This window comes from Schistocerca cancellata, chromosome 4, assembly GCF_023864275.1.
Source record: "Schistocerca cancellata isolate TAMUIC-IGC-003103 chromosome 4, iqSchCanc2.1, whole genome shotgun sequence".
Taxonomy (NCBI): domain Eukaryota; kingdom Metazoa; phylum Arthropoda; class Insecta; order Orthoptera; family Acrididae; genus Schistocerca; species Schistocerca cancellata.
Window position 1 is genome coordinate 236,883,409 of NC_064629.1, and position 14,578 is coordinate 236,897,986.

The 14,578-nt window shown below is 42.7% G+C and overlaps 1 protein-coding gene across 1 annotated transcript in view; it reads left to right on the forward strand.

Moving 5' to 3' along the window:
- Positions 1–2,654: 2,654 nt before the first annotated feature.
- Positions 2,655–14,578, forward strand: part of LOC126183504 (uncharacterized) — a 307,076-nt gene continuing 295,152 nt past the window's right edge. Inside the window, exon 1 of the mRNA XM_049925549.1 lies at positions 2,655–2,750. Within this exon, the coding sequence (XP_049781506.1) occupies positions 2,675–2,750 (76 nt within the window). The 5' untranslated portion in view covers positions 2,655–2,674. The remainder of the gene's footprint in view (positions 2,751–14,578) is intronic.

The window sequence follows — 14,578 nt, forward strand, 5'->3', positions numbered from 1 at the left end:
TGAGGAAAACCAGGTATATTCAATCATGTCTCGGAATATTGGTGACGATAATTGATGGTGAATTATAGAATGAATTTTTATTCAATCTTCCCGGGAATTAATTTCACGATTCTCGTGTAACAATGCGTTGCAATTTTGCAAGCAACAGTAGGAAAGAAAGTGCCGGAGGAGGAATCGAACCCGAAACCTTTGGCGTAAGGGTCCGAGCGCTAACCATGTACGCCAGTCGGCGGCTGGGCAGTGTGCTAACATTTTATACTCATAAGGCACCTAAGAAGATTTTGGATCGATTTTTCTCGGGAATTTACGAGTAGTGCGTCCTAATATTTTAACCACGTGAGGTGTTAGGGGTCCTCTTTCACCACACAAAATTGCGGACAAATCCGCGACGCCACGGTCGTGCCGTCTCCTTGTTAGTCACTGTCCTTGAGGGTACATCAGACATTATTTATTCCACTAATAATTATACCACCAAATATGAGCACAAATACACTCAATACGCGACGAACGCTGAGGGGCGTTCACGTCTGACACACCGACACGACAAAGCTAACAATGAGGCGGCTGCGGTACAAGCCCGCCGCCGACAAACGACAAACGAGAGGCCGCAGGCACGCGGCGCGTTTGAAGCACTGCTCACATTGTTGGCTGGCAGGCCGCTCACGCCTTTACCGCTGCGGAACGCCGGCAAGTGGCCCGGGCCGCACGAAAACATTATCTGGGCCGCATGCGGCCCGCGGGCCGCAGTTTGACGACTCTGCCCTACATGCTAACACAAAACTCTATCTACTGCACCAACTGTACAGCACATACATGCCGACAGAGACAGTTACCATACATGTGGTTACAGTGTTGCCAGATTGCCACTCTTTTTTTCTGCCGGATGTACTCGCCGGACGAAATTTTGTGAGAGACTGCTTACACCACGCTTGTCCGCCCTATTCTGGAGTACTGCTGTGCGGTGCAGGAGCCGCATCAGGTACGACTGACGGATAACATCGAAAAAGTATAAAGAAGGGCGACTCGTTTTGTATCAATGTTAAACAGGGAGATAGTGCCACAGACATGATATGTGTATTGGAGACGCAATCATTAAAACAAAGGCGTTTTTCGTTGCGACGGGATCTTCTCATGAAATTTCAATCACCGGTTTCCTCCTCCGATTGCGAAAACATTCTGTAGGCACCCACCTACATAGGGAGAAATGATCATCACGATAAAATAAGAGAAATCAGGACTCTCACAGAAAAATTTAACTGCTCCTTTTTCCCGTGCGCCGTTCCAGAATGGAACGGTAGAAGACAGCTTGAAGGTGGTTCATTGGACCCTCTGCTAGGCACTTTATTGTGAATAACAGAGTAATCACGTAGATGTAGATGTTTACTTGACTTTTTGCTTCGAATGATCGTTCGTGTTATATCCCTGAAGATTGACCTTTCCTCCAAGGGACACGCTGTATTATTATTATTACATATTGCTCAAGTATCACACAGGCTGCAAAACTGACGCAGTAAGGATGTCTGGTTAGATGTAAAAGAGCGCCAGAAGGCACCTTGTCAGGTGAAGTAAAGGCATCCCTTTCTTCTTCTTCTCCTTCTCACTTGATGGATTGGATTACTTCACCTGTTCTGGTCTTCCTCTTCTTCTTCTTCCCCTTCATAGATTAGGTGATTTGAGCAGCCTTCATAATATTTACCTACAATCACACTCTCAAGACAAGAAAAGAAATATAGTCAGAAATATAACTATTAAATAGCAACAGGAATCAGGGGAACGTCTCATTAATGAAATGGAAAACGACACTCAGGAACGACAGAAAATAGCACACAAAATAATGTGACACATGAACCAAAATGAGGAACATGTAACCAAAATAAATAACTTTAGAACGATGGGAACAGCATTATAAAAACCTCTGGGTTGGCAATTCAGCCGCAAAGGAATACTATGAGAATAAACGCATAATTAACTAAAAAATGTATTCAGGAATCGCCTCAATTTAGCTTTATTCTGGTTTTTGTAACACAAGTTTGTTTTTTGGCTATTCGCCGGTAAGAAGGTCTTTAAAATAGTCTGGCAGAATTGGTACTATTATTTCAGGTAACGTAATATTTATAGAAGAGACCTCTGGTTTCGGCTTGAAGTTGGCAGAGTTAACGTGAGCGCTAGGAATATTCAGCGGTAGGGAAAGAGTATACGCGATCTAGAAGGCAGGCTGGTGAGCGCTGGAGGTCACGGACCCGGTTGCCACATTATGCGCCACCTCTCGGAGGCACCTGCTCCTCTCGCTCGGAATGCGCTTTTTAATGACAATGTCAGCAGGGATGCAACAGCGAACCACTTTTTCCTCGGCCCACTTAATTGCCGGATGCGCAGGTTACGCAACAAGCATCTACGAGCGAACAAAAACTAGCGACCCGCATAGCTTCCAGAGTAAATCGCGTGCCAGCCGATCGAGATGTGTCCAGCTTGAAAAGTATAAAGAAGGCCGAAAACGTGCGCGGAATGCACGCGCAGGCAGGTGGGCAGCTCAGCGGCCGCCGGGCGCCCCCCTCTGACCCCTCCCCGCCCCTCGATCCCCACCATCGCTCCTCATCCCCACCCCACCGCTCCCACCCGTGGCACGGCTCATTCATCGGCGCTTCATTCAGTGCCCGAGCGGCAAGCCGGCAGCATGGACACGAACGTGGATACACGTATGCGCACATGCTTGGCCCGTCTTCTCGTCCTGCTCTGCACGCTGCACTCCGGTAAGCACTCGAATTTCCCTTTGCGCAAATCATGTCGAGAGCCGCACGCCATTCTGACCCCATTATTATTTCGATTCTTTTCTGTTAAAAAAAAAAAGCATTATTGTAGCAGCAGTTTCTAAAATGAAACTAGATGTAAAGATTTGTTCGTAAGCTGGTTTTGGATACTATCGTGTCAGTTAAGACGCTTTACCGAGATAAACGAATGTTTTTAAATAATTTTCATTCTGTTGATAAGGATACAGAGTAAAATTTGATGATGGTAGAGAATTGTTACTCACAATTTAAATTTGCAAGCCCACGAATATTCGAAATGAGGAAATCAACATACAGTGGAAGTGATTTTCGTAATCGGCTGAAGGACCAGTATAATACAAAAAGTGCCAGCAATTATGATGTTTATTGGATATGTCAAAACGCGTAATGCTTCCGCGTCTTCGTACGTCAGCATGCTTTTCACTCGTACAAATGCTGTACATGCTTGTTTTCGAAATAAGCTTGTAACAAACTACGCTTACGATAACTGTAATGTGACTAAATACACTTAGCTTTCTGTCAACGTGTGATATGGAATTCAGTTGTGCTTACTGCCGAGTGCTCAAAACACGTGGACGGATTAAGAATTTTAGACCGTCACGTGTTACATGACTCCTAAAACAAAGATCTGGGGAGACTGGCAAGTTGATTAATTAATGCAACTGCGCCGAGAGGTAACGCTTCGTAGGTGAAGCATGTGTTGGAAGAAAACCGCCACCTGCACAATGCCCGAGCTATCACATAGCTCTAAAATGGAAAAAAATGCGGTAAAACACTGAGTCGGAGTAATGTTGTGTCCTAGACTTTGAAGCTACGTTAACACGATTGCAGTGTTCATACTCGCAGCATAGTCGAGTGACGCACACAATTCAGACCGGTCTCTTAAGGCTCTAAAGGGCGAAAGTTGCAGAATATTTGATAATTGTGGTCACTTTTTTGAGTAACGTATTATAAAGGAAGTAGTATAAAGAAAATGATTCTGTGCAGTATGGAGAATCTCTAATAAGACGCATTTAGCGTGTACACTGCACTTGAGACAGGTTTCGCGAGCATCCGGCTGGCATTCCAACAGCGGAAATGCTCATTGCCGTACCTGCCATTTGCCTGCACACGGTCTTCTGAGAATTATGTAAGGCCGGGGATTTCTCTACGACGTTGTAGTCGAGCATTAGTTTCTCTCCTTTCCCAGAGGTGCTTTTGCTGCGTTCAATGAATCACACTTCGTGGCCGAGAATACTGATCAGGCCCGAAATTCTGACGCTAACTTCCAGCTGTCGAACCCGAGGCCTCTGACAAACGGCTGAGAGTGAAAAACTTTGTAGAAGGGGCGTATTTTCCATTGTACCCGTTTCTATGGCGACACTGACAGATGAATAGTGGCTTGGGGCGGCAGCGATGGCCGTTCTTTTTGTTGGTTTGCACCTGGCAGCTGTGAGCAATAACAGGTACAATCCTGAGGGAGTTCGCGCAGGTTTTTGTGGAAGTGGCGAGCTGCAATCTCTTAGCGACCGCTTAGCTGCACGCCCTACTAAAACACTAAATTTTTTATTTACGAAAGACCGAAGAGCTTGTTTCTTGGATGGCAGAGCCGTCCCGCTAGAGTTATTGATGTCTGATGTTTGACTACATAAGGAACATCGGTATCTTTTACTTCAAAAGGGGGCGTCACCTGGCTTGCTTTTTTTCTCTAGGATTTGTATTAAATCTTTATCTGGCCGCATTCGGTACGCGGTACGTTTGGCACCTTGCCTAAACAGCGTTCTTGCACCACAGCCACTTGATCTGAATGACGTTTGTAAAAAGAGGTTTATAATTCTATATTTTCTAACTGCTGCGACAATTAGCTCCCCAGTCAGAATGTGGTAAGTTTGGTTTCTGGAATTAGATTAAGCTCTACATGGTAGCAGATGTTTTAAATTTTTTTATCGTGAGGTGCGAGTTACCATTAACAAAAATTCGTGTAAGACGGAAAAATAATTCTTTCTCTTATTTGTATCTCATCAAACGGGCTGTTTAGACTGATAAGCACCTCACACGACGCGTGTGTATTACTGCGATAGAGCGTCTTGCAACGTGTTGCTGGCGTATTTTCTACGTAGATGTTTTAAAGCCGTCTATGCAACGACTCAGTTTTTTGTATTTGCTATGCTGGAACTTAAATAATAGTATGAATTGCATTTTTCATGCGAATCTTCCACCAGAGATGCAACCAAAAGTGAAAACCGCCTCTCCGCATTTAGTACAAATTCTTAGCGGACACTCTACAGTAGACACAAGCAGTAATCTCTCAATTCTTAGTGGAAAAGGTAGCTAAATGAAGTTTTGAACGAACAAACCGAAATTCGGAACAAAATATGCTGTGAACTTCGGCAAAGTTCTTCTCAGTTCATAACAAGACAGAACCATATTTTACCTTCAATGAAAATCCGCTTTCAAGAAAGGTAATCGAACGTAATCATAGATTATCTTGCATAAAAATCTATACTGGCGATTCTGCAGCTACATCACAAATGTGACAGAGGAAAATTCCATTTTTTAGATATGAGCCTGTAATTGTAAAGCGCCTATACAACTACGGAACAAATATGAAAAAAAAATTGCAGGTCTGGTAGAACACACACGAAAATAAATTTCATAACTAAAATGTATATTTTATCATATGCGTTTCGTTTTAGCCTATTCATTTAAAACCTTTACAGTGAATCGGAATCACATATTTATATTTTTAGTTTTGCTATGTATAACAGTTGGTTTCATAAGCTATTCCAGTGTGATCTTTCTTTTTTTCCATTCTCTTTCCTGCAGTTAGTCAGAAATCATACCTCAGCAGCTTATGAAATGACCGGCTGAGTTATATATATATAAGTTGTGAAGGTTTTATTACAGATCACTGATGTTTTAAGTGAACAGAACGACACGTGTCGAGTAAAATACACCTTTTCAGTAGTTGCACAGACGGATTTAGAACATCCGAGTAACTACACAGCAACTACGGCCACTCAAAAGTGCTAGTAAAAGGCAGCGTTTGTAAGTATGGAGTTGAGACGAGGGCAGCGGCGAGCGTCTATTTGCGGCTTGTTGTGTCTGGCTGCCTGCAGGCGTCTCACCCAAATACTTGGCGTTCCCACTGCAGTCTGCCGGAGAATACAAAACACTTCTCTGCATCTTCTATTCCAGTCTAAACGACAGTATTTTAGCCCTGGTTGTACCGTGGCTCTAATGAATATTACTTGAAAATACAAATTGGTATAACCGTTCATTTATTGTACCGGGTGATCAAAAAGTCAGTATAAATTTGAAAACTTAATAAACCACGGAGTAATGTAGATAGAGGTAAAAATTAACACACATGCTTGGAATGACATGGGGTTTTATTAGAAAAAAGAAAACCCATATTGCTAGACGCGTGAAAGATCTCTTGCGCGCGTCGTTTGGTGGTGATCGTGTGCGCAACCGCCACTTTCGTCATGCTTGGCCTCCCAGGTCCCCAGACATCAGTCCGTGCGATTATTGGCTTTGGGGTCACCTGAAGTCGCAAGTGTATCGTGATCGACCGACATATCTAGGGATGCTGAAAGACAACATCCGACGCCAATGCCTCACCATAACTCCGGACACGCTTTACAGTGCTGTTCACAACATTATTCCTCGACTACAGCTATTGTTGAGGAATGATGGACATGTTGATTATTCCCTGTAAAGAACATCATCTTTGCTTTGTCTTACTTTGTTATGCTAATTATTGCTATTCTGATCAAATGGAGCGCTATCTGTCGGACATTTTTTGAACGTTTGTATTATTTTGGTTGTAATAAACCCCATGTCATTCCACGCTTGTGTCAATTTGTACCTCTATCTACATTATTCCGTGATTTATTCAGTTTTCAAATTTATACTGACTTTTTGATCACCCGGTATTATACTTTCCATTAGGCGTACCGCAGGATTATGCCTATACATCAGGCGAGTTTGTCAATTCATTTGGCATGGACATATTGTATGGCACAGTCTGTGTTCACTGGCTCGTTTTCTATTTACATCACATACTATACACTGGATTATACATGTTGTCTTTTTGTTTTTCGGTGTGGCCAAGCGGTTCTAGGCGCTTCAGTCTGGAACCGCGCGACCGCTACGGTCGCAGGTTCGAATCCTGCCTCGGGCATGGATGTGTGTGTTGTCCTCAGGTTAGTTAGGTTTAAGTAGTTCTAAGTTCTAGGGGACTGATGAACTCAGGAGTTAAGTCCCGTAGTGCTCAGAGCCATTTTTTGTTTTTGGAGCGTCTTCTGCAGTCGCCGTTTTACATCTAATGGGTATTACTCCATCTTTTATGACTTTATAAAGTCTTGCTTGAACCAGAAGACTTTTGCTTAAAGTATCTTCTGTGGTCAGATCTTTTGGGTTGTAAGTTACTTGCAGTCGTCCAGCTTTCGGCACGCTGCACTGCATAGTGTCAGTGTAGTGCTGTTTGCTAAGAATCTAATCCCTGTGCACAACACGCATGGAAATAATTTAGAACCCAGAAAACCTGACCACTGAAGATACTTTAAATAAAACGACACGTCTGGTCCAAGTAGGACTTCACACAATCGCAAGAGACGGAATAACTCCCGTATTACACTGTCATACTTAAATCACATGGACTATAGTTAGCTGTATAGAATGCGATGTAAAAGACTGGAAAAGGTGCCTGTGACCACTGAAACAGTGCCACAGTATACCCAAAAGTCGTACATGCAATACATTCATGCTTTGGCATAACAGTATGTCCACAGGATAATGGTATAATGCTCCGAAACACGTAGTGGAAATATAGGGTGAGCAGTCATTCACTGATTAGAAACATTTATTTCTAGGGAACTAAGCTACACACAGTTATGGGCTTCCTTGCAAATGGTAGCTTAACTGTATTTTTTTGTGGATACACTTCCATATGTGCCAGTAAGAACTTCGTAGACGATACTAAATTTATCTTCGTGTCTGCAGCATCTCTTCCGCAACTGCTTTGACAATAATTCATATTCGTAGCGTAAGAACTGGCACATCAGGAACTGCTGAACTGAATACTGTATCCTAAACGTAATCCCACAGAAAAAAATCAGTTCTCTTGAATCTCACGGCGATGATGCTGGACCGTCTTCGCCGATCAGTCTGTACAGAAAGTTTTAGTCCAAGAACTGGTGAACAAACAACCCCTAGTGAAGCGATGCACCACCTTGCTGAAACCCTGCCCGTGGTTCAAATTCGTGTAACTGAGCACACGCAGATGTGTGTATATAAAAATGACAAGTTATCATTTGCAGCAAACCGCATAGCTCTATCGATCATAGTTACATAAATACAAAGTTTTGTAAGCAGGGAAAGATTTGAGGTTGAGGCTGTATAATATAATAAATGTGACTGGTCATAGCAATTTGTATTTTGTTGATTTATATTTAAGTTAAAAGTATTCTATTTACTCAATTATTTTCTGGGAGAGATGTAAATCACACTGTCATTTAATTCATCGGGAGATGTTAGCTTCACCACACCCAATGAACATGGGCAGCCCACAAATTGAAATTGCGGTAAGCGTTTGCAAGTCTTCTCACGTCTAAGAAAGGAATTCTCAAGCCGATGGTTATAGCTACTGAGAGCCTGCCTTTTACTTCGGTAACCGATCTGCCACTTGCATTGCGCACCACAAGAGCATAAACCCATGTTAGATGTACAGACTTACTCGGTTTTGTACTCGATAGATATCACATACACTGAAGAGTCAAAACATTATAACCATCTGCTTAACAATGTGTTGGTCCACCGTTGGACCAGCGGAGGCATGGATTCTACAAGTCCCTGCCAGATTTCTGGCAGTGTGACATCAGACGTCTACGAAAAGGTCATGCAATTTCCGTAAATTACTTACCGGCTATGCGTGGCCGCAGAGAGCAGAGCTGATGCCTGGTATCGTCCCAGATGTGTTCCATCCGATTGGAACGAGGCGAATTTCGTTGCCAAGGCACACATCAGAGTTCACTATCATGTTTTTCAAACCAGTGCAGAACGATCTGGCGTTGTGGCGTGGCCAGTGATCGTGCTGGAAAATGCCATCACACTTGGGGAAGACATCAAGCATGAAGGGATGCAGATGATCCACAATAATATTCATATAGGACAGAATGAGATTTTCACTCTGCAGCGGAGAGACGCTTATATGAAACTTCCTGCCAGATTAAAACTGTGTGCCGGACCGAGACTAACCCGGGATTGCCGGCCGCGGTGGTCGTGCGGTTCTAGGCGCTCCAGTCCGGAGCCGCGCTGCTGCTACGGTCGCAGGTTCGAATCCTGCCTCGGGCATGGATGTGTGTGATGTCCTTAGGTTAGGTAGGTTTAAGTAGTTCTAAGTTCTAGGGGACTGATGACCACAGCAGTTGAGTCCCATAGTGCTCAGAGCCATTTGAACCATTTGAACTCGGGACCTTTGGCTTTCGCGGGCAAGTGCTCTACCATCTGAGCACTTGCCCGCGAAAGGCAAAGGTCCCGAGTTAGTCTCGGTCCGGCACACAGTTTTAATCTGCCAGGAAGTTTCAACATTCATGTAGTCCATAGCTGCCATAGTGCCTTAGATTACTACCACAGATCCCTTGGAAGCCCAGGTGAACACTGCCCCTGCCAACCTGCGAGAATGGCGCGGTGCCTGTTTCCAGCAGCCATTCACCTGGATGATGCCATCTCCAGATACGACCCTCAGTATGGTGTAAAAAGATGTCATCCCACAAGGCAATAAGTTTTCACTGTCCAGTCTCGATGATCCCGTGCCCACTGCAGTCCTAACTGACGCTGTCGTTGGGTCGGTATGGAAACATAAATGGATCATTTGCTGTGGAACCCGATGTCCAAAAATATACGCTGAGCGTGCATAGACAGCATTGTACTGTGTCGACAGATCTGCCACAGACCGCTGGCAGGCAAGCCTCCAACCTCCACATTCTGTGATGAGGCGTGGGCGTCTACCCGTTGTTTCACGGACCTTAAACCGACTTTGTATAAATGCTCACGAAATAGCATTCGAACAGCCGAACATCTCCGCGGTTTCCGAGATGCTCGTCTCCGAGCACTGAACATGTGGACATACCTTCCATTCATTTTTTCTTACGTCATTGAATTTCCCCACTTCCTGCCCGTATCGTCGCTATAATGATTCCCCATTGGTCTCTGCTCCGGTTACATATAAGGGGCGAGCCAAAAGTTTCCGTTAAAGGACATTGCTGCAGGTATATAAGCACCGACATGCAGACAGGAAACCCCCCCTCCACTTCGTTTTTCCTCTCCTTCCCCCCCCCCCCCTTTCTTTCCCACCATCTGTCCAGTTTCCCCCCGTCTGCCCTCGGCTGTGGTATGTCATATTTGTGCCAAATTTTTAGTGCAGTGTTCAGGTGAGTGTTCAGTGTTGTGCGTCTTTCCAAAGTGTTGCGAACAGATAACATGCTGTCGCTGTATGTGAATTTTATCTCTTGCGAACAGAAACCAGACTTCGCCGTGTTTTTTAATTGTCTATTTTGGCTGTCTGCTTCCTGTGTATTTTATTAGCATCATCTACCCATTGTTTTATGTTTAAAGTTCCACACTTTTCCGCCATTTTACCATTAAGTCACAGATTTTATGGCCTGTTTCTATTATTTATCGTCTTCACCTTTTTAAAACATTCTGTAGGCTGAAAAACGGCGTACTAAGCTGCTGCCAGACCGCCCCCTTCGGGAGAATCGAAACTCAATAAAGTAAAAAAAAAAGCAGGGGAATGGTGTGACATTCGTGCATTTCTGACGTGCATGAGGTAAATGCAGAAACGCGTAATATGGCGACGTTGTTACCAAATGTGTCCAAACAGGACCACTGTGCTATCCTTTTCGTGGCTGCCGAAGGACAAAAACAGACGTCCATCGACAAATGAAGAATGTGTGTGGGGGCAGCATGTCCGTCGAAAATCACCTTTGTGGAATGGTGATCCAAGTTCCGTGCTGGTCGCTATTAGAAGACGCCGGCCGATCTGGGAGACCAGCCTATATATATATATATATATATATATATATATATATATATATATATATATATATATATATATATATATATATATATATATATAGAGATAGATAGATAGAGAGAGAGAGAGAGAGAGAGAGAGAGAGAGAGAGGGGGGGGGGGGCATTGAATAATGTCCATTTGCCGGACTTCAAAAAGTGTGGAAAACCATACATAGGTAAAATCTCTTCGACTCTGGGCGCAGTATTGGGCCGATTTCCCGAAATATACAGATCAGACTCCTAAAAAAAGTACAAAGTTTGCATGTGACACAAGGTGCGAAGTGGTGTGGGAATGCACGGGGTGTAATGTAGCACTACAGCTACTACAATGCTTTCGAAATTAACACGCGATGCAGGACTAAAATTTTTTAGAGTATTTTACTACTAGAAATTCGCTCAAGGGGAGCGTTTCTTCATGTAGTTACTTTTTTCTGACAGTATCTACTTTCTTCTGAAGTCAGATGAAGGCCACTAAATTTACAATTTATATTAAAGTATTCTTTATGTGCAAAAAATTGTTTTGCAGTACTGTTTGAAATGTTATTACGAAAATGTACATAAATAGCAAGAATTAGTGTTAACGTTTACAAGATCAGTACCACGTGTAGTTACATTAACAGGTATCCCCATGTCGAGTTGTATTGAGATCGTCACGCATCCTGTTGGCGCATTTCGCATACATAGTTTCCAGTCACTTGGGCCCTAAATTGTACGGCAAGGGGTTAATCATCTCAATTTGCGATTTGATAACTAATAAGAGGTCACTTGCAGCTTGTGTGTCGGGAAGTATGACTAGGAAAGTGCTGCATATGTTAACATCTATTCTTAAAAGCAAACTGTAACTTTGTCCAAGTAAAGCTTCCTCTGACTCTTGCTATTCCCTTGTCATAATTGTCTGTTAAACGGTATTATTTCATCGGCGAATTACGCTTACGTAATCTGAAGATTTGTTCTGCTTCGAACATAGGTAAAAAAGATATCGATTTTATTGGTTGTTCAGCCCCGTTCCTGTAGATCATATTTTAATAAATACAGCAACCAGCCAACTCATGTATTTTTGTCATTACGCGCTTCTAGCTGTCGCCCATCTTCATTTGGCGAAATACGTATTTCAATTAATACGAGAAAAACATTGACTGCAATTTGAATGTTTCAGATGACCTGTGCAAGCTAATTTTGTTTAGGTATTATACCGCGCGAGCTGTATATTTACGATATATTACGAATAATATAGGGAATGTATATGTATTTTCAGGATTAATACGCATATTTGATGGGGCTTTTAGACTGAAGAGACGGAAATAATTTTCTAGTAATGACACCCTTACGAATACTGTCAAGATGGGACACATGAAAATGCAAAGATTGGTCATACCATTTTTGTTAATTTTCCATAAACGTTATGAAACACACACTGGTGTAATAGTCTGCAATATCCTTTCCACTGACGTAAAAATTTACGGTGTAACAGCTGAAGTGTGTTTATCGTTCCAGATATAAACTCAGTTGTCTGTATTTCTTTGTCAGTGTAGCTTAGAGGCGCAAAGGTGACAAAGATTTTAAATTTTTAACTTGATCGAGTCTAGAAGGAAAAATCTTCACACGGAACGGAAGTATAGGGTGGTGCAGGAACACAGTTTACATTACCATTTTTTCCAGACTTCGCTGCGTGTTTCATAATCGTTAGTAAACGATTTCTGGTCGATTCTTGAAGGCGACATTGTGATACAGGAAAAAGAACCACTCACACCGATTACAAATGTTATAGGAGTAGGAATGTGTAAGAGCATAAATTGGCTACCAGCTTTCTTCTAGCATGCCTTTCTTTTTCAAAATTGTATACAAAAGATTCACGGAAACCAGAAATCTTATTTACATTTGTAACAAATGCTTAGAGCGCTTTAGTGTGAATATTGATATTTTTCCAGGTACAAATTTTATTTCTTGAAGGAATTTCATGCCATATGTTGATACGAATAATCCATCTTTGGGGGGGGGGGGGGGGGGGGACTGGAAAATCTTTCATACCTACATCGTCAGCAATAACTGCAACACAGTAGTACAGGTAGCATCCCAAACATTAAGTGGTCTGTAGGTAGTAGTATTTTACTTTTCTTGTCTTAAGCGTACTGCAGCTAGAGAAGTTTTCTGCATAATATTTGTTACGCAACAGCTGTTGCGGAAGATGGCCAGCCAAACATTTAAAATGATTTTATCTGGCTATAGAGAATAGATTGTAATAATTCCAATTGCAAAGAAAACAGATGTTGATAGTTGTGAATATTATCCAGATATCAGTTTAATAAGCCATGGTTGCAAAATACTGACACGAATTATTTACAGAAAAGTGGGAAAACCCGTGAAAACCAACCGCGGGGAAGATTAGTTTGGATTCTGGAGAAATGTAGAAACACGTGAGGCACTACTGACCCCAAGACTTACAGAAGACAGACTGAAGAAAAAAACCTACTTTTATGGTATTCATTGGTTTAGGTGTGAGACATGGTTGCAGCCCGTTACCGATGTTATTTGATCTGTACAATGACCTTACTGTGAAGGAAGCCAAGGAGAAATTTGGAAAGAGAATTAAAATTGAGGGAGAAGAAATAAAAACAGGTGTTTGCCGATAGCATTTTAATTGCTAGACAGAGCAAATGACTTCCAAAAGCAATCGAACGAAATGGATGTTGTCTTGAAAAGTGGTTACGAGTTGAATATCGACAACAGTAAAACAAGCATAATGGAATGTAGTCTATGAAATCAGGCGATGCTGAGTGAATTAGATTAGAAAATAACGCAGTAAAGGCAGTAGATTAGTTTTGCCATTTCAGCAGCAAGATAATGGATGACGACCGAAGTAGAGAGGATATTTTCGAATGTGTGTGAATTCCTAAGGAACCAAACTGACACACACACGCACGCGCGCGCGCTCAAGGGAGGACCCGAACCTCCGGCGGGAGGGGCCGCACAATCCGTGACCTGGCGCCTCTAACCACGCGGTCACACCGCGCGGCAGAGAGGATATAAAATTTAAACTGGCTATAGTAAGAAAAACATTGCTGAAAGGAGAATTTAACATCGAATATCGATTTACACGTTACGAAGTCTTTTCGAAAGATATTTGTCTGCAGTGTAGCTTTGTACTAATTGAAACGTGGACTACAAGCAATTCAGACAAGAGAATAGTGGTTTTTGAAATGTGATGCTACAGAAGACTGCTGAAGATTGGATAGGCAGATCGAGTAACTATTAGCGACGTACTGAATGAATTTGGGAAAAAAGAAATGTGTGGCGCAGCTTGACTAAAAAAAGGATCAGTTGACAGTACACATCATGAGTCATCAAGAAATCGTCAGTTTGGTGATTGAAGAAAGTGAAGGGGGGGGGGGGGGATACCAAGGATTTTGCAGCAAACGGGTTCAGATGAAAGAAGGCTGCAAAACGTACGCAGAGATGAGGCTTTCACAGGATAGAATAGCGTGGAGAGCTGCATCAAAACAATCTTTGGATTAAAGGACGACCACGACGACGCCACACGTCAGAATTATTTGAAAGTCCGACTGAAAATACAACCTACTTTTTAGTGTCTTTTCAGCTGGCGTCCCTTGTAGATTTCCGTAGCAAACAAAAAGCATTCCCAATATTTTCGTCACCTGCGCTACGACAGTAAATAATACATCAAATGTTATTCAATACCTAACCATAGCCAGAACTGTTTACTTCAACAATTTG